The sequence below is a fragment of the Gymnogyps californianus genome, chromosome 5, assembly GCF_018139145.2.
Source record: "Gymnogyps californianus isolate 813 chromosome 5, ASM1813914v2, whole genome shotgun sequence".
In the NCBI taxonomy this organism is placed as follows: domain Eukaryota; kingdom Metazoa; phylum Chordata; class Aves; order Accipitriformes; family Cathartidae; genus Gymnogyps; species Gymnogyps californianus.
The window spans coordinates 44,220,550-44,239,605 of NC_059475.1; the positions used below are offsets into that span (position 1 = coordinate 44,220,550).

Genomic DNA, 19,056 nt, shown 5'->3' on the forward strand with positions numbered 1-19,056 from the left:
CATTAGGAAAAGAAAAAAGAAAAAGCTACCCCCTGCCCAGGGAGTGTTTAAAAGGAGGAGTGTGGATCCACAGAAACCAGTCCTGTCAAGGTCAGCTTTGTCTTGTGAGAGGAAAGGCGACAGGGTCAGCATTATTGCACAAGAGGAAACCCCCACGGGGGCTGGAAGAGGTCGTCTCTCTCTCGTCCTGTCTCCCTCTTTGGCCAGTGTGTCCCTTGTTGGGGCAAACCTCCCACCGAAGGCGATGGGATTTCTTATTCCCAGAGGGAATTCCTCAGCTGGCCAGTTTAGGCTTCCCGGCTCCCAATTTAGGGTGGGGTGGGAGGAATCCTGCTCCCGGAGCGCAATTTGACTCTTGGGAAGCGGGGTGTCTCCCTGCCCCCCCCCCGGAGCAGCCAGCAGGTCCCTGGGTGACCGATAGGCTTTGCTGGGCCCCTTCCGTGTAATTGCCAACGCCTAAAGGGCATTGCCTCGGAAAAACAGCTTTGAAGACATCATTCGCAAGGCGTGGCAAACACCCAGGGTGCGAGGCTGGGGCTCCGCGCCTTTCCCTGGCGCTCCGCGGGCGCGTCCCTGGCGGCTCCCCCTTGGTCTTCCGCGCCGGCGTAAGCTCCTACGGGGCCCCTGCAGTGGGCGCTGGGAAGTTCGGAAGCACAAGTGGGTTCTGCGGTGGGATGGATGCGGGTGTGCCGGTGCGCAGAGAGAGGTGAGACACGGAGATGTGCATCCCTAGCCCGTCTCGCCGCCGCTCCCTGTGCCTGCGGACACGCGTGTAACGCGCACCCGCACACCACCCGCACAGGGCCCCGTAATCGCCCGTCATACGTGCAATGCCTTTAACCGCTCATCGCTGTATTTTGCTTGGCTTTGAAAATTAGCCTGTTTGGATAACACCCGATAGAAAACATTTACGCTGGAAGCCAAACAGGCAAATATTTTAATCTCTCATATTAACACAGCGGTTTTCCAATCGGCTGATTTTTGTGCTCGATTATTTATTTATTTATGTGTGTATTATTCATTCATTCGCTCCGTTCATTCATTCATTCATTCATTCGCTCCGTCATTCATTCATTCCTCCATCTCTTGCCCTCCACCGACGAGACCGAATCCGCGGTCACCCGGGCTGTGCCTGCTGCCGCTGGAGGCGGTAACCCTTGGTGGGGTTTGTTTGCACGCCCGTCGCCCTGGACGGTGTCGAGGTGTGATGGTGCCGAGAGACTCCACCCCGATCCCTGCTTGGACAGGCTTCTGGGTGTCCCTGTGGTCCCTGGAGGTGGCGGGGGAGGGTGGGGGGGAGGGGGCAGAGGGCTGTTTGCCTGCTTGGCTGCTGTGTGCTTGCGGCTGTTCCCCATCGCTGCGAAGTTTCCGCGAAGGGAGCGTGAAGCAGGCGGGGACCGCAGATGCTGCGGCTGCACCCGGGCAGGGGCCGGTGTCCCAAGGCAGGGAGGTCCCCCCGCCTGCAGCCCGGCTGACACGGGGACGGGCGCCGAGGTGCGCCGGGGCAGGTGGCGGAGCGGCGGGGCTCGCCGGCACCGGGGCCGTCCCGGGGAGGGAAATGTCAAGAACCTCCAGCCCAGCCGGTGCCGACTCGGCCGGCGGAGGGAGGAATGCGCAGTCAGACCACCAACGCGCCTTGAGCCGTACAATGCGCCACTTAATACACTTCTGTAATTTAAACTTCTGGGGACCCCCTCCTTCCAAGCCGATTTTCGATATAGGTGTTTTCTCATTCCCCCCCTCCCCTTTTCCTTTGAAATGCCCCCACCCCCCTCACCCTCCCGCTCCCTTTCTTCTGAGCCCCGCTCTCTAATTCTAGATGAGTATTACTTTGCTCTTTTCGTTGGCCAAGCACAATTGTGTTATTGGAGATAATGAATTCAATCCCCATCAAAGAGTATTAGGAGCGCCTTGGCCCTGTAGTGCCTTTTTTCAAACCGGGAATGAAAGGCAGAGAGAAAATTCTCTGGGTAGCCTCCGCGATGGCAGCTTTTGAAGTGAAGGGAGGCGGGCATTGTTGTTCACATTTTTGTCCATACGGCTGAAGAAAGACCGGCGGCTTTTGATGAGAAGATGAGAACCGCCTCGTAAGTTGAGCAACAAGTTAGATGGCGAAGTCTTACCGCTGCCTACTGCCTGTGGATAACATATGTCCCGCATTAATAGGGGCTCAAGGAAACAATTGCCCGGGGGGTGGGGTGGGGGAGAGCTCTGCTCTGCACCGGCCAGCGGCTCTTTTTTTCCCCCGTCCTCTGGACACCGATGCCCCGGCGGGGGTGTTTTTAAGGGAGACCCGAGGAGATGCGCCGTGGCTCTTGGGTTGCTCGGGTGTCCGCGGGACCAAGCGGCGGGGAGGCGGTGTGCACCGGCCCCGGGCACCCGGGAGGGGGGACAGGGGGACGCCGGTGGGTGGGTGGGGATGTGCGGGGTCCCCTCCGCTCACAGTTTCTGATGGTTCTGCCAGGGCTCCCGGTGGCCGGGGCGTGATGTTAGGTCTGCTGCCATGTATTTGGAAGCGAGGGCATCCCCCCTTTCTAAACAGGAGTCTTCCTCCCTTTCTAAACAGGAGTCTTTCTCTATCATTGTTTTTTTCCACAAAATGTGGGGTCGGGGCTTGGTTTTGTTGCCTTTTTTTTTTTTTTGTTCCCTTTCCATTTCATATAATGTAATGACATAGCTGAAGTTTGTAAAGTACTTCCTTAGATAAAGCAACCAGGCAAGGAAAAAAAGAAGGAGGAAAACGTCTGTTGGTCACATCAGATAACCTTAGAACTAGAAAACTTGTTGCATACATTTGAATAAGTTCAGACATGCTCTTATTCCAATCTCCTGCCCCGTAGTTCAAAGATTCCCCGCCCCCGGGGCTTTATTATGCTAAAGAGGTCATTACTGAGAGTCACTATGGAGAGATCCTGGTTTGCAGAATGAGGCCCACCTCCTAGTTACCAACATGTTTACATTTTCCGCCGGTCATAACCGGAGGAAATGTGTGTTAGCAACCCGCCGGGCAGGCTCGGAGAAGAGAAGGAATAAAGGGGAAAATATATTTCAGCTACTGCGCGGTAGATTGCAAATGTAGATGGTTCATTAGGGAGCACTTAGAGGTATCGGGCACAAAGGCGGTGTTTGCCGTGGAAATGGTCGCTGCGAGAGGGCCAGATCCCGCTCCCGGGGCTAGGCGGCTCTGCGCCTTGGTGGCCGGGCTGGCTAGGAGCGAGGAGAGCCCGCTGCGGGCCGGCCGGGGCCCCAGAGCGCGTCTGCACCCCCGTGTCCCGCTAGCGTGGCGTGGGGTGGAATCACGCGAGTCCCACTCTCAGCGGCGTGGGGCAGCTCCTGGAGCCCTCCCGAAGCGGGTGCCAGCCCTCGGGGGCACACGGCACCTCCGGCTGACTGCTCATGGCCAACGGGTGCCCCCTCCGTGAAGGGGACGCCCCCGCCCCAGCTGATGGGGGTGGTTTTTCCCCCGGACGACGGCGGACTCGGCACCCTTTCGCTGCCGAGAGATGTGTGAACGGGCCCGACTTCGGAAGCAGAAACGCGGTCACCCGAAACATGTCCGCCTGGGGACCCCCGCCCCGCGCTCTTCCCTCCGGGGACCCAGTGAAGGCGAAGGACGGGGGTCGCAAACCCAAAGCTGGGCTGGACCGCGGGTGGGCAACGCCGCCCACTCGGGCCACCGGGGCCGGGCAGGAGAGCGGGGCGGGCGGGGAGGGCAGCGGCACCCGCACCCCGCACCCCGCACCCCGCACCCCGCGCCCGCCGGGGCCCGGTCGCGCCCGCTCCCGTGTCGCCTCCGCGCCGCTTCAGAGCTTCCCCGGCCGCGGGGGGACCGCCGAGGCGAGCCCAGGGCAGCGGGGGCACGGCAATGCTCAGGTTCAGCGCGTGTTCTACCTGCTGGCTGGAATAGTAATAATAATAATAATAATAATAATAATAATAATAATAATAATAATAGTTCCCATTCTGCCGGTAGCTCCCCCTTGGAATAACCAGCAGGTGTATGAACATTTCATGGGAAAAATTAGATTACCAGCAGTAAAACGGTAGTAGCAAAATAACGACGAGCTTCCCCTAAAATAACCCGCCTGGGCAAAACCCATTCGAGCAATGCTCCCGCAGCAGAGGCGCCATTCCGGGAAATAATGATCGTTTCAATGAATTCAACTAAATGTAGGAGTTTTGGGGTGAGGGGAAGAGAGGAGGTTGCAATTTTTTCCCCTCGTAGAGACAAATGGATTCTGCCATGAGGCTACATATGTTTTAAACCCTAATGACTGGAGACAAAGGTGAGCGCTGGCAGCTTGATCTGTCCAAAGTTCAAAGATCTGAAATCTCAATGAGTTTCTGTTTGAGGTGAAGGGGAGAAACACAAACACCGTGGCACGGCTTGGGCCAGAAAGTTGCACGGTTTGGGAGTGAAATGCGAGGTTATTTACACTAATCTATCCTTAACTGCTACTTTGTCACAATGGGCAGAATAATTAGCAGAAAATAACCAGAGAGAACAAAGGCAGGTTTTCTTCTTATCGCCTCCCATTTTCCACTATTCTCTTCCCTCAATTATTTTCTCCCGCTGAAAAAGACCTTTCGACACTGCAAATCGCAGAAAATGTACAATCTATTTTTTTAGTTATTACTCTGCCTTTGCTAGTAGCTGAGAAGTCTGGGTTTGCATTAAGAGAAAAAAATGACCCATTTTGCAGCACCGCCCTTGACATTTAAATAATCAAACTAATTACATTTTTATTTTAGCTATTAACCATTCTCTTATATTTCCTAACACAATATTGCAGCGTGGTAGTTTTGTGAGGACTTACGTGTACATTCCGTACCCCGATCATTCTCTGTGCACTATTGTGGTGTGATTCTCGCCTGGCCATTGTGTGTTGTGTATATTTCCACTTGTCTCCCCTGGAAACAAATACATATTAATTATATATATGTTAATATATACAATATTTGCATCTATATGCCTCCCGAGAGAACTTCCCCATGTTTATATGAGGATAATTTGCTGCTTCTTCACGAATTAAAATTATCACGAAAATGCACACGAAAATCATGTATTTATTGAGTCTCTGATTTTAAAATATTTTTTCAGGGTGACTAATCACATATAGTCACACATATATACCTAGATCCCGTTTTATCGTAACAGAAAAGAAATAATACAGGGTGCATTGTTATCGCAATCAAGAGTTTCATCTACAATGTCGCTGTAAAATTAAAACCGAGTCAATTGCTCCTTTAAAGGCTAGTTGGCGTTACAGCAAGGGAATTCATTTATTTCGGGTTTATGTTGACGGACAAGTAACCATTCAAGTATTCAATATCTACTCAACATTTCAAAACAATTTTTGAAGCTATGCCAACGGCTGAAGTGTTTTCTCGCAGCGTTCTTTTACGATTTACTTCTATTTTATTGACACGACTAAGTTTCAGAGGGAGAAACTGACCAGGAAATATTTTTTCTCATCTTTCAGTCCCGAACATTTCGAATTAATTCCTTCCAATAAATGTACACCCTCCGATTGTTTGCCGATGTAGATGTCAGCGTCGTCCATTCGCACTCAGAAAACAACCCGGGAGGTACTTGTGATTTTATTTCTCCCCCCTGATTTGGGCGGCTGAAGTTGCTTTTATTCCATCGACTCTTCCCTTCTCCGGAGGGAAAGTGCTGTTCGCAGGTGCCCCGCGGAGGTGCCACGGGCGAGGGCCCCATCCTGCCCCCCCTTGCCGAGGGACCCGGGGCCGCCGGACCCCGCTGCAGAGGAGGGCCCCGCTGTGCCAGGGCAGGACCCGCCGCTGCTCCTCGCCCGCGACTGCCGGGGCTGCCCCTGCCCGGCCCCGCGGAGTCGCGGTCGGCCCCGCCGCGCCGCCTCGACGGCCCCTGCCCCGCCGGCGCGCCCTGCAAACGCGCCCGACTCCCCCCCCCCCCCGCCCGCCGCCTCCCGCCCCGGCCCGGGGGGCCTCCTCACCGCCCAAACTCCGCGTAAATCTTTACAGAGATCCCCCGCCACCTTGAATTGCTCCCCGCTTGTATTTAATGACGTTAAATGAGCCGTTTTCGCTCCCTCGCACGTGGCCGGCCGGAGATAATTGCCGTGTAGGAAAAGGCGAAGTTCCCCTATAAATTGCGGTGACGGCCGGAGCCTGCAGCCTGGCGGGCCCCCGCTTTGCCTGTGCCCCGGACGCGGGGCTGAGACAGCACCTCCGACACGGGCAAAACCCCCGCACCTGCCAGCTCCTTCCCTCCTGGCACAGAGCGAGCGGTCCGGCTGGAAGGAGACGCTCGTAAGCTCCCCTCTACATATTGCGGGGCGGGGGGATGCACCCTCTTCCTATGGAGCCTATTTTTAGTTTATTTTTGCACTGCGGATGGGGGCTTCTTGAGCACAGGATCAAAGCAGCAGCAGGGCAGCTAGGAGCGGCACAGAAAACAGGGGACTCTTCTCCCCTCTATTGACTTCCAAGTCTTAAATTGATCACAGAAAGCTGCGCTCTCCGCGTCGCGGACCCGCATTTTTGACATGAGCCACATCCCTGTTATGTCAGTGGATCATTGCCCACCGCAGCCACCATTTGCCTACGAGAAGAAAGGGAAGGAATATAATCTCGAGGGCGAGTGGCGAAGGGGCACACGCTGTATCCGTGACAGGCTCCGCTCCTTATCTGTGAGAGGTTTGGAGCCGCGTCGGTCCGCTGAAACCCTTTTATTACCCACGCCCCGAATATTTCCATTACACACGGTCTGTGCTCCTCAGCTGATACGTGAAACCTGCTGCCTTATGGCTGTCGGCCGATTGATATTTTCTGTGTACAAGCCCCAGGCATTAAATCAATGTCTCCACTCTGCAGTGGCATATTCTCTATAGACTAGTCTGTGGGAGACAAGTGAAGTCCTGCTGAAAACGGGCTTCATCCTGTCTCGATTCGCACGAAACTCCTTTTGGCAGAAGAAGCGGGACTTTAAATAGGACCCACCTGCCCGGACTTGGTGCCGAGCAGCCCCGAGCTGCCCCTGGCTGCAGGGGATCTGTTGGGGTTTGCCAGTTCAGGAAATATAGAGGGCGAAGGGGCCGCACAGCCGGGTCATGGGGTACCCGGCCAAACCCGGCGTCCCGGACACAAACCCCCGCTCCCGCCCGCTGCAGGACCCACATCCGGCAGCCCGGGCGGGACCCGCGGTAAATCTCCGCCCGACCGAGCGCACCGGCGCAGCACAACGCCGGAGCCGGCTCCGTCTCGCCGGGAGCGCCGTGCTCGGATCTCAGCCCCTCGTCGCCGGGCTGCCAGCGGCCGGTCCGGCCACACCTGCAACGCCCACGGCAGAGGGGGGTCTCCAATATTTTTTCTCCCGTTTTTCGCTGGCTAGTAGCGCTGGAGGAATTTGGTGAGATTTCTGGGACGCCGGCTTGGCTTTTCTGTTCTAAACCGACCCTTAAATTTAGTTTGTCGCCGCTGTCCCTAACCCGTCAGGGGGCAATTATGTGATAATTGTGAGAATTACACAGTTCTTTTATCTGGCGGCCGTGCACGAAGGGGGCTGAGCACAGCGAAATCTGTTCACGTTTAACACCACCCCCCACCACACCCCCCGCGACGATGCCGCTTGCTGGGGACCAGCGCTCGCCAGCGCGGCTGCTGTTATTACCGGGGTCGATCCGAGCCAGGGCTACAAAGAGGGAGTTGGGCTGGGAGCTCGGCCCGGCCTTTCCAGCGGCCCGGGGCGAGGTGGAACAGCGCTAGAGATGCTCCCCTCGGCCGTCACCCCGTCCGGCGGGGAAACGCCGGGTCTGGCTGCCGCCGCCCCGGCAGCCCCGGCCGCAAAGCACCCAGGAGGTTACACCGCCTCGGGTGGCTTTTTCCCTCCCTCCCTCAACCTTCCCTGGCACCGTGAATTATAAAAAAAAAAAAAAAGAAAAAAAAAAGACCCACCACATGCACACCCGCACACGCCGGTGGCATCGCAGCGCCCCGCAAACACACCCTGCGGGCGCGTCCCCTTCCTTCCCTCCGCACAAGCCTGGCCGTGCAAATCCTTCCTCTTCACATCCACGCTTTAGCGCTACGTTTGTTTTTCTGGCACATGGCTCCGTCCTCCGCAACCCGCCCCAGAAATTTTGAAGGAAAATAGCAGAAGTCTTTCAATGTTAACATTTGATTTATTTAAAGTCCTTAACTGCAAATGATCAAAAACATACTTCACGCATTAAATTCTCAGTTATCGTTTTAAATCAAAATATTTTTTCAATTACAATCACATTTATAAAATTAACAAAATTTCTTAAATTCACGTGTAATTCTTTTTTTACTGTCATTTAAAGCAATTTCCAGCTGTAAAGAAAGAAAAAAAATATAAACCATGCAATAAATTAAGAACATTGAGACAGCGAACAGGAATAATAATAAAACCCGTCTGGCTATGCTAACACCGTGTAAAACTGTGGAAAGTGCATTAACACTGGATGAAACAAGCTAACGATGGCAATAATTAAACGGCCACAAAAGAAATGGATGTGGAATTTATTAAACAAGTTGGAAAAGGGGAGAGAGACAGAGCTCTCCTCTTTTCCTGGCGTCGGTGTAATAGTCATCGTTTCCTGGGGGAAGGGGAAAATAACCTTGTTATAGATACACAGTTCTAGCTGGTACACGATGAAGACACTTAAATTAAATAAGCATGTCATCCACATGTTGATGAGAGTTCCTGATGAACGAGAATCTTCGGTAACAGATGGGAAGGAAAAAAAATATCCAACTGGCTGTGACCTCTTGTAACTTTATATTACATCCCAAGACAGGTAACACTTGGAAAAAAATAAGGGTCGCATCCTGCACTCCAAAGCTCCAGTTGGTCCCCCCGGCAGTGCAGGATCCGGCCCGCAGCATCTGGGTGTATGCGGGTTGTACTAGCCGAAGGTTTATTTTGCAAGTATCAAAAGGATGATCCGAGAAAGTAAATAGTCCTCTTGTTGCTTAGAGATTCTCTTAGTGTTTTGCTACTTCACAGCAGTATTGTCCTTCAAAGCCTTTTTAATTAAAAAAAGTCTTAAATGTCTACTCGCTTCTTCATCTCCGTATTGTTAAAGTATTGCCACATACCTGTAAACTTACATGAGATTATAGAGCACAGAAGGGGGGGAGACGAGGGGGCGGAAAGCACAAACAAGTAGTTTACAAGCTCAACATTTTTTTCTTCTTTTTAATAACACCCTGCAAAGGCTAGGGGGGGAATCTCCGGGGAGAGGGGCTGGGCGGCGGGGGCGGGAGGGGGTATGTACAAGCGGGACGCGGCCGGCTTTGCAGGAGGTCGTGGTGGATCATAACAACACACAACGCGTTGCGAGAGAATTAAAAAGTAACAGTCCTTTGCACGCAGCGTGCAGGAACACCTCTGCTTGTCGCAGGGAGCGGGAAAGGGGGGAGAGAAGCCAGGGAAAGGGAGGGGAGGGGGGGAGAGGGGCTCGCCCCCGGCGGCGGGGGGTGCAGAGCTAGGAGGTGTTTAGCACGGGTCTGGAATACACACCTTGGTAGTAGGAGGGCTCTAGGGCCGAGGGCTCGATGCTGCTCCGGCCCGCCATGGAGGCGCTGCCCAGGGGCAGCCCGCCGGGAATGCTGGCCCCGTAGGAGGAATATTGCAGCGCCTGCTCGTAGGCTTTGAAGTCCAGCTTGTGCTGCTGCTCCGAGGATGACATGAGGTTGTTGATGGAAAAGGGGTGGTTGAAGGAGTAGTGGGGATCGCCCTTGAGGTGGAGCTGGGGTTCGTGGGCTAAGGAGTGAGGGGGGTGCGGGACGGAGGCCAAGGCGGGGACGGAGCTGATGGTGGAGGAGGCGGCCGAGGCCGAGGTCTTTAGCTCCGTGCTCGATCCGCTGTGGTCCATAGACTGGGGGCTGGTGGACGGGTTGGAGCTGGAGAGGGAGGTGGCGGTGTCCAGCTGCGCGGGTTTATTGTGGCCTCTGTGCAGGGGGGAGTTGGAGCTGGAACTGGAGGCCCCGGCCTGATCTTTCCTGCCCTCCTGAGGGGCTTTGCTGTTCGCCGGCTTCTCGCACTTGAAGCGCTTTTGCCGGCGGAGGTAGCAGCCGTTTTCAAACATGTTGCCGGAGTCGGGATGCAGGGTCCAGTAGGAGCCCTTGCCGGGCTTGTCGGGGGAGCGGGCCACCTTGACGAAGCAGTCGTTGAAGGAGAGTGAGTGGCGGATGCTGTTCTGCCAGCGCTGCTGGTTCTGCCGGTAGTAGGGGAAAAGGTCCATGATCCACTGGTAGATCTCGCTCAGCGTCAGCATCTTGCTGGGCGCCTGCTGGATGGCCATGGTGATGAGGGAGATGTAGGAGTAGGGCGGCTTGGCGTGGGGGTAGCTCCGCTTGAAGGTCTTGGCGTCCCGCGTCCTGCCGAGGTTGGACTGGGTGTAGGCCATGGGGCTCATGCACGGGTTCATGCCGCCGTAGGGGCTCAGCCCGTTCATGGGGGCCGGCTGGGCAGACATGGCGTTGATGCCGCCGGGGCTCAGCGCCGTGCCCATGGCGGCCACGCCGGCCGGCATGCCGTTCACCGGCCCCGCCGAGCCCGCCGGCATGCCGGCCACGGCGCCAGGGCTCAGCCCGGCCCCCAGCCCCGTGTTGGCGTAGGACATGTTGAAGGAGCTGGAGGTCATGTTGCCGCTGGTCGTCATGGTGTTCATGGTCATGTAGGTGTTCATGGTGTTCATGGAGCCCAGCCCCGAGTTCATGTTGCTCACGGGCACCGAGGAATAGGCCTAGGGCAGCGAGACGGAGAGAGGGGGTTAGGGGGGAGAGAGGGGCGGGCAGGTCCCCGGCGGGGCCGGATCCACCCGTCCTGCCCGTCCTGCCCGCCCTGCCCGGCGAGCCGTGCAAACGTCCTGCCGCGGGACGCCGTCCGCTTCCGCGACACCCGGGAAAGCGCTTTCCAAAAGCCGCACGGAAAGGCCCCTGGCGCGATGAAAAGGTCTAATTCATATTTGTACGTGTTTATAAATAGACATGGGGTGTGCTCGGTCCCGACGCGCTCCCGTTTTACCGGCGTGCCGCGGCTTGCGCGGGCTGCGCCGGGATCACCGGGGCGTACGGACCGACGGCCTTCCCGCAGCAGCTCCGCACCCCCGCAGAGCCGGGCTACGGGCTTTATCTGCCCCGGGAGGAGGTTTTCTCGCGGAGTATTCCCACGGTTTTGCCGATTTTGTGTCCCATCTCGCTAGCTAAATATTTAAACTCATCAGATTATTGAAATTTACGGGCGTGCACTGTCCGCGCCAAGAAGAAATACAACTGCCTGCACTTTCTTAGAATAATCTCACACATCTCTCCCACCCTGCACTGATTTAAATTTCTATTCTTACACAAGATGCGATAATGTCTTGTCGCAAAAAAAAAAAAAAACAAACCAAACCAAAACAACAAAACAAAACCAACAGCTCACGTCTACCATTTTACCTGTGGAAAGCTTCCTCCTTGTCTGCATTTTCTACCAAGTCAGTCTTTAAATTAAAGTTAAAAAAAACCCCCAAACTTTCCCAAAGTACGAAAAGCCTGAACTTTCCCTGCCTGAGATTTTCTACAATTGCCCGACGTGCAAAAATTGTAGCACCCTACCACATAACACAACTCTTAAAAAAGGCAGAACCGGAGAGCCTGAAATTGTGCTTTCCAGTACGGCATCTGATTTAAGAGGAGGGAGAAAGACGTTCCCAGTTTACCTCGAACAAAGGCAATACGGCTAAGAAAAGGAGGTTTAGGCGATCGCTAAATGTATAAAATTCATTACTCTTCACTACAAATTCCACGAGCTTATAAATGCGCTTTTAATTTAGAGGATCACATTAATTATTTGAGATGGTAGAACGCGGATGCGTTTCCCACCTTGCATCCATGCAGTGATTCAAATTAAATAGCAGGGGAGGAGAAAAGATTGAGGCTAAAAAATAGCAAAAGCGAAAGTCGCTTCACTTTATGTTTGTGGATAATGAGCATGGCGAGGATAAATGAGCGTGGAAACGACACATAATTAGGATGACCCTTATTTGCCCTTAGCCGACTTTCCTCTATTAAATAAGGTGCCAGTAAGCTGACACGTATCTGCCTGGGGCCGCGTGGCCCTATGGGCGCTGTGTGCCAGCTCCGGGGTGCAGGGACGAGGCGTGGGGACTGTGGAGCCGTGTGTCCGGGTGTGCTGATGCAACGCCCGGGTGCGCACACCTAGGTGCCTGCCTCGCTGCCACACTTCCTTAACGCCGCTCCTTCCCGGGCGGGAATCCGAGGGGCTGCTGGCGGTGCTGCTAGGCGCTGGCTTCTCCCGAGGACCCCCACTGCAGAGCCGCAGCGGCACAGTGCGAACCCCGGGCCCCCGCAGGGCCGAAGCGCGCCGCGGGGAGGGCTCCGGGCTCTTCCGTGGCCCTCTCCTCTGCCGTAGCTGTTGGCGCTTGGCCCGGTTCTCCCCCTTCTTTTGCACCGTGTTGCCAAACAGACGCGGGGGGGGGGACGGAAGCGCTTCCCGGGGTGCCGCGGGCCGGGCCGGGCCGGGCCGGGCCCGGGGCGGCGGGTCCGGGTGCGGGCCCCGCTCCCGGTGTGGCTCCCGGGGCCGCTCTCGGCAGCGCCGCCCGCCGGCCCGCGGCAGCAGCGCACGCCGCAGGCAGCCCGTCTTGCAAAGTACGAACAAACGGCTATTGCCCCCCCCCACACCACCACCTTTCTTTTCGCTCGGCTTTAACAGGTGAGGCCCCCGGCGACGGCGAGCAGAGAGGCCGGCGGCCCCGCCGAGGAGCCCGGGAAAGGCGCTGGCGCTGCCCCCGCCCCGGGACGCGCTTGCGACCGGCTCCCTCGCCCCCTGCCATCTGCCGGGAAGGAGCCGGGGGCCGGCAGCGCGGCGAGTCCTCTGCCCCGAGCCAAGAGTTTACGGGGCGCTTTTGTGCGCGCCGCAAGCGGAGATTACGCCTTTTCGATGAGATCAAGGGCTGCCCCCGGCCCCCCGGCCCTTCCCGCGGGCCCGCAGCCGCCCCGGGTCTCCCTCAAACGCCTCCCGGGGCTCTCGGAAGCCCTGTTTTCCTCGGGGAAGCCTGGCCAGCTTCAGCGCCGGAGGGAGGGGGGACGCACGTTTGCGCTGGCAGGATCTGGAGCGCAAACCGATTCCTCTGATTGCTGCCCCCCCTCCCCAGACCCCCATCCCTCCCCCCGGCCCCCCCTCCTCCCTGCAGAGGGGCAGCAGCGGAGCCAGACCCTGGGATTTACTCACCTCCTGAGTGTCGGCGTAGTAGCTGTTCCAGTCGCTGGTTTCATGCCCTTCCATTTTCACAGTCCCTAACATTATGGAGCCAACCTGCCCGGTGTAACCATCCAGCCCTCTTGCAAGTGAGCGACGGGCAGCAGGAAAAGAGCCCGAAAGCCCGACCTAGCAGGAAGCCAGCTCTCAGGAGGGGCGGGGGGTGCTGAATTCTCCTCTATAACCAGCCAAAAAGGAGGCAGGGAGCGGCGTGGGGCGAGACAGTTGAGAAAGTGAGGAAGTGCCGGCTGGGATGTGAGTGGAGTTGAGCTGATGTGGATCTTACGTCGCAGAAGTACCCACCTCCTCCTCCTCCTCTCCCCATTTGTCCGCCGCACAAAGGCGTTCGCACCTACAAAGCCGGAGATGCACCTGCAAACAAGGCAGTTCCCCTCGCCTGCAACTCCCCCCGGGGCGGCACTTTATTTGCAAAGCGGCGTAATTGGTTTAAGCTTGCGGGGAAAGAAGGAGAGACAGAGGTGGGAGAGGGGGGAGAGCGTAGGAAAAGGGGGGGGGGGGGAGACGACGACACCCACCCTTTCAGATGGACAGGACAAATGCTAGGAGGGATCGGTGGAAATGAAATGAGGTAGATAAGGGAAGGGCAGCCCCCTCTGTTTGAAGAGAATGCAAAAGGCCATCGAGCCTTAAACCCCTGAGATTAGGGGCAGTATTTACTGAAGTCCAGTAGATGCTCCTTTGACTTGATGGCCGGGGCGTGCTCCAAAGTCCCTAGTCCTGCAGTCCACAGGCTCCCCCCCATTCCCGCTCCTCACTTCAGAGCCGGTTACCGCGCAGGTACCTCCGCGGCACCCCCCGCCCCTGCCGCGGCCCCCCCGCTCCCAGCGCCCTCGGGGCTGGGGACCGGACTCGGCTCTCCGGGCTGCGAGCAGGAGGGCTCGGCTCCGCGCTCCCCAAAGCTCTCCGACCCCCCTCATGGGCTAAACCTAGCCCTTCAAACGGGGCTGCCGTCCTGTGTAGATGGTGATGATGGTATTTCTTTTCTGGTGCCTTACGTTTAGAAACCATGTGAGTCACCGCGCTGAGACATAACACTACAGGCACCCAATAAATGCGGACAGAGGCTTGAATGCGGATCCACCGATATTAACCTCCACTTGGCAAACATCAGGTGAGTCACTGGAACCATTTTATATCTTTACTGTGGAAAGCCTCCAGCCCAGAAGGCTCCTTTGGAAGCCTTCTTTGGAGCCAGGCACCCAGGAGCAGCAATGATAAATAGCGGGTGTCTCATTACCAACTTCTTGCTCATTAACCTGATTTCTCGCAAAGAACAGGGGAGGAGGAATCTACACAGGCTGGTAAAAGGTAAAGAGGGGCAACACCGATAAAACAAATTTACATTGGACAAAGTTCTTTATTATTATGGAGAGAATCTCTCAGTCTTTGCAGACGGATAGAACATTTTCTGTTTCTGCTCCTGCCCTGCCCGGCTCTCCGAGCTTATGTCAAGACCACAGACTTTTCTTGGGTTTCTCTGCTCTAGCCTTTATGAATTTGCTCCTACCCAGCTAATAGAACTTTTATCACCTGATAGTAAAAAAAAGACAAAACCAAAAAACCCCATCCACCAACCAACCAAACAAAACCCCCCAAACCCAAATAACTTTCCGGGCAATAGGAATTTGAAGGGAAATAAAGTTTCTTGGTATTTTGAAAAAGGCTTGCGTATCATAGCACACAAACTAAAATACACATCTGGGTCTGAATTTCTGCCTGGTGTTTTTATCGTCCGGTAGGATCGCAGTTGCTTCCACAGTGATTCGTCCTCGAGTGATCTGCGAAAACGTCACCCTCACAAACAGGATTTTAAAGTTTCTTATACAGAGATCCAGGATTCAAATGACGAGATATAGCGTATCTCCGCCTCGACAAATATGTTTTAACTTGTCCTCTAAATGCGTTTTCTGTTATCCCTTTCTTTGTTCTTTCCCTCCTCGTCCTTCTTTCTTTAAATCTGGCAACAAAATGAAGTCAAATCCTCGAAACAAACAAAACTCTGGAATCAGCAGACGAGAACAAGGGATGAAAATGTGTCTTGAAGGAAATAAAATAGATAAAAGCACTGGATTAAAACCCTCCTTTCTCAAATGGTCAAACTACACCCATGGAAATTGGAACAAACCCCAGTGGAAAATCTAAGAGATACTAAAATTGCGGTCTTCATGCATGCACCCTCCCTCTTTCACTAATGGAAGCAGTCTGTACGTCTGAAAATAGAGACCCTTCGGTGGTGGCTTGTGCATTTCAGTACTTGAGGTCACCCCACAGACGTACAGCTGCATGCTCCGAGCCTGAGAGGGGTGCAGCGGTCCCAGCGACCCCGCTGGCGGCACCTCCCCGCCGGGTGACCTCGGGGCGCTGCTGCCCCGCTTCCCAGAGCCCAGCCCCGCGGGAGCAACACCCGCCGGGACGTCGGGCAGCCCACGCAGGGCTCACTCCGTACCTGGAAAAAAGGGCAGGCACGAAGCCGGCCACCCTCCTCGGATGCTGCTACAAACCGCGGAGGCGTTTCGCCGGGCGGAGCAGACGTGGCGCCCGGCAAAGCCGTTCTCCGCGCCGGCCGGCCCCTCGGGACGCCCCCGCCGGGATGCCCGCCGGCCGGGCCGGGCCGGGCCGGGCCGTGCCGGACGGGGAGGGGAGGCCGGGGGTTGTGCAAAGTCGCAGCGCCTCCTGTTGTCCGGCTGCGGCTCGGGCTCAGCTCCCTCTTTCTAAGGTTGCTCCCAGAGGTGAGAGCACAGGCGGGCTCCTGTCTGTAATCTCCTTAGAGAGCCTTTCGGCTTGGTGTACTAGAGTCACCCGCTGCTGGAAATTCCCTTCAGCCCGGGTTGCTGTGTTGCAGCCGTGGTGGAGAAAAGCCTTCCTCGTGTGAAGAAGAGGGTCCTGACGGCTCTGCCCACGGCCACAGGAAAAAGAGGGCATTTCGGTAGTTGCCCTTGCCCTGCACGTGAGCCTCTGCGAAGCCCTATGTGGGGTGCTCCGAGAGTACAGAGCGATTTGTCCATACCCTTTGCAGCAGGCTCAGCGGGAAGGGAAGGACTCTTCTAGGATGGAGGACGCGTGATAACAGCCAGGAGCTCTCCAGACGCGCTTAGCTGCTTATGCGTTTTCTAGACTTCGGGACGGTAGCCCTGGCCCGATTTACACAGAGTCTTTCCCTAGCTCTGGTCAGAGTAGCGCCAGTTTCTGCTCAAGCTGTACGCTGGCTTTTTTTTTTTTTTTTTTTTTTTTTTTTTCCAGGAGGAGCTGTCTGTGCAGGCTGGAGAAAAGCGCAGGCTGAGGTGAGCTGTATTTTCCCCGTCTAAACGGGAGCAGGGTCTCAGCTGCTGGCTCCGCCGGTGCACGCTGCCAAGGAGGGAAACACAGTCACTGACCTAAAAGAGCGAAGAATGTGTGTGTGGTTTGGGTGTGTGGGGAGCGGAGGGAGTACGTCCACGGGAGCCCGTGTTACCAGCGCTGGCAGTGAGAGCTGGGCCCCGCAAAGACCACTCAGCAAGCGGCCGCTTTTTTGGAAGCGCATCGCTGCGGGGTCCCGGCTGGCAGGGGCCGGGCCGAGGGGCCTCGCCCATGGGCAGGGGCCTCCGGCAGCGCCGCGGGGACCGGAGTCGGCACCGGCGCGGCGCTGCCCACGCGGGGAGCCGCCACGGCCCGGGAGCTCTTCGGCGCCCCTTGCCCAGCGCTGCTCGGGAGCGCCGCCCGCAGGTACTGTCCCACGCGTGGGGCAGGCGGCCGTAGGAATCGGCGAGGGCTTTAACTTTGGAGCGCTGTTTCAGTTCGCTCCAGAGTAAGAGCTACTTTTCCGCTGGCAGGGGCAGCGCCTGCCCGCCACCCCTTCGGTTTAACTTGCAGGGTCTTACTTGATTTTACGCAAACGCCATCGTCTCCCGGCCGGGAACCTCTCGGCAGTGCTTGTGCGGGGCAGACGTCTAGCTCGGGAAGGAGCTGCGACGTTATCTCCGCATCAGGATGCCTTCCCTGCTCCTCACTGTACAGCCTTCTTTTCTTTTCCCCGGATCTGTCTCCTGCAGAGGGTCGCTGGTACCCGGCTTTCCAGGCGGGCTCAACCCTGCGCAGCGGGTCGCCTCAGACTCCGTGGGACCCCTCAGCCTCTCCCACCCTCTCCCCGTCCGTACTCATCCACCCCTCCCGACGGTGGGAAATCCCTCTTCCCATCTGTTTCCAACCCCAAATCCTCCCCCACCCAAGTGGGCAAACAGTAATCGGGTGGGAACGTGCCGCTGCCCAGAGCCGAGTCCTTTGGACGGGGTGGGAGCCCGGGCGGGCCTGGGGCGCTCCTGGAGCAGGGGTCCGTGACTGCCCGGAGCGCCTCTCGCTCCGGAGGGAGCCCATCGAGACGGCGGCGGAGTCGGGGGGCTTGTTTCCCTCCCTCACACAGGCAGAGCCGCCCTGGCTCTGTGCTCCTGCCGCTGAGCCCTCATTGAGAAGAGCCGGCGGGGGTCCTCCCGACCCACCCGGGCTCCCGCTGCCTGGAGCACCCCCCGGCGGGGCAGTCGCTCCCGCGGCCCCGGGCCCCGGAGTTCACCAGCCGGTGCGATGCGATAAGGTGGCGTTTACCTTCCTCTCCCTCGGGAGCAGCGCCCGGGCAGGTGAGGGCACTGCATGGGGTCAACACTTGCTTTGGAGCCTTTGCTGCGTGAACTCTTCCTATCTCCGACCGTGACGGCCAAGCGACCCCCTTCCCTCGACCGACCCGAGGTAGGAGGGGGGCACCCCCTTTTCTTTCTGCATCTCCTGCTCCCCAGGACCCGTGGTCTGGATCCTCCTGGGCGGACTAGACGTGCCCTCCCGCTGCCCCGTCCTCGGCAGGGAGGGCCGGGGGGACGCACCCCTCACCCGCCGGGCCCTGCCCGCCCGCTGCCTGCTTCTCGGCCCCGAGTTTTCCGCCTTTTCAGCCATCGCCGCCGGGCGCAGGGGGCTCCGGAGAGGCCGGGACCCCGGGCAGCGCCGCCCTGCCGCCGGCGGGAGCGCGGCGGAGGGTCGTCCCTCCGGAGGCCCAGACCCGCCGGGGCCGCGCCCTCGAGGCACCGGGAGCGCTCCCGGGGGACGCCGGGCCTGCCGGGCTCTGACGGGTCACACTCAGGGTGCGCCTTTCATGGGCGCTGTACGAGGCCCCGGAGACATTGTGTGGCTCGTTGCAGTAGCGACTTTCCGTTGCCGAATCTTATTTTATTTTATTTTATTTTATTAAATTTCAGTGCAATTCATTGCATTTCATTTTTCTAGGCATCATTCAGAGGTGACATGATCAGACTTGAGCGACACTCCTGACATAAAATATAATACCCTACCCGCCCGAAAATACGCATGTATCAGACCAGTTAAAGCAGAAAGAAGCACAAATAACGAAATGAAAAATTACGAATAAGTTAGTATCTGATGGTTGCAGTGATGAGAGTAACGAAGCCTCTGGGTTTTTTGTTGACTCTTTCTTTAATGTTACAAAATAGTTCTTAACTAGGTAAATCATGACCCATTGTATACAATCACTTTATTTTTGCTAATACGGTTAGATGTGTGTATGCTGTTTGCAGAACTCCAGCTGGCAGGATGCCCACACTGCAGCGTGTGATTGGCCAAGTGTGTTTTACTTACTTTATGTAAAAATAAATGCACTTGATATTTCTCAGTTGATTCAAAAGCAGTCATGTAGGCGTTTATTTCAATTATTGGGTGTTTTATTTATGTTATGATTTACTGAGACATAAATGGAAATGCTTCTGTTGTGTATTTTAGTGTGCCAA

General features: G+C 56.5%; 1 protein-coding gene across 1 annotated transcript; it reads right to left on the bottom strand.

The window, feature by feature from the left end:
• Window positions 1-9,494: 9,494 nt before the first annotated feature.
• Window positions 9,495-13,350, bottom strand: FOXA1 (forkhead box A1). Its single transcript, XM_050898114.1, has 2 exons — window positions 13,247-13,350; window positions 9,495-10,757 (listed from the first exon to the last, which is right to left on the bottom strand). Exons 1-2 carry the CDS (start codon window positions 13,316-13,318, stop codon window positions 9,495-9,497), a joined length of 1,335 nt encoding a protein of 444 aa, XP_050754071.1. The 5' UTR covers window positions 13,319-13,350.
• Between the last annotated feature and the right edge of the window lie 5,706 nt (window positions 13,351-19,056).

Bases quoted from the DNA above. Each gene is read 5' to 3' on its own strand.
- FOXA1 (XM_050898114.1), bottom strand. From the start codon at position 13,318: ATGTTAGGGACTGTGAAAATGGAAGGGCATGAAACCAGCGACTGGAAC. The intron at 10,758-13,246 runs GTGAGTAAATCC...TCGCTGCCCTAG, and splicing joins ACTACGCCGACACTCAGGAG to GCCTATTCCTCGGTGCCCGT.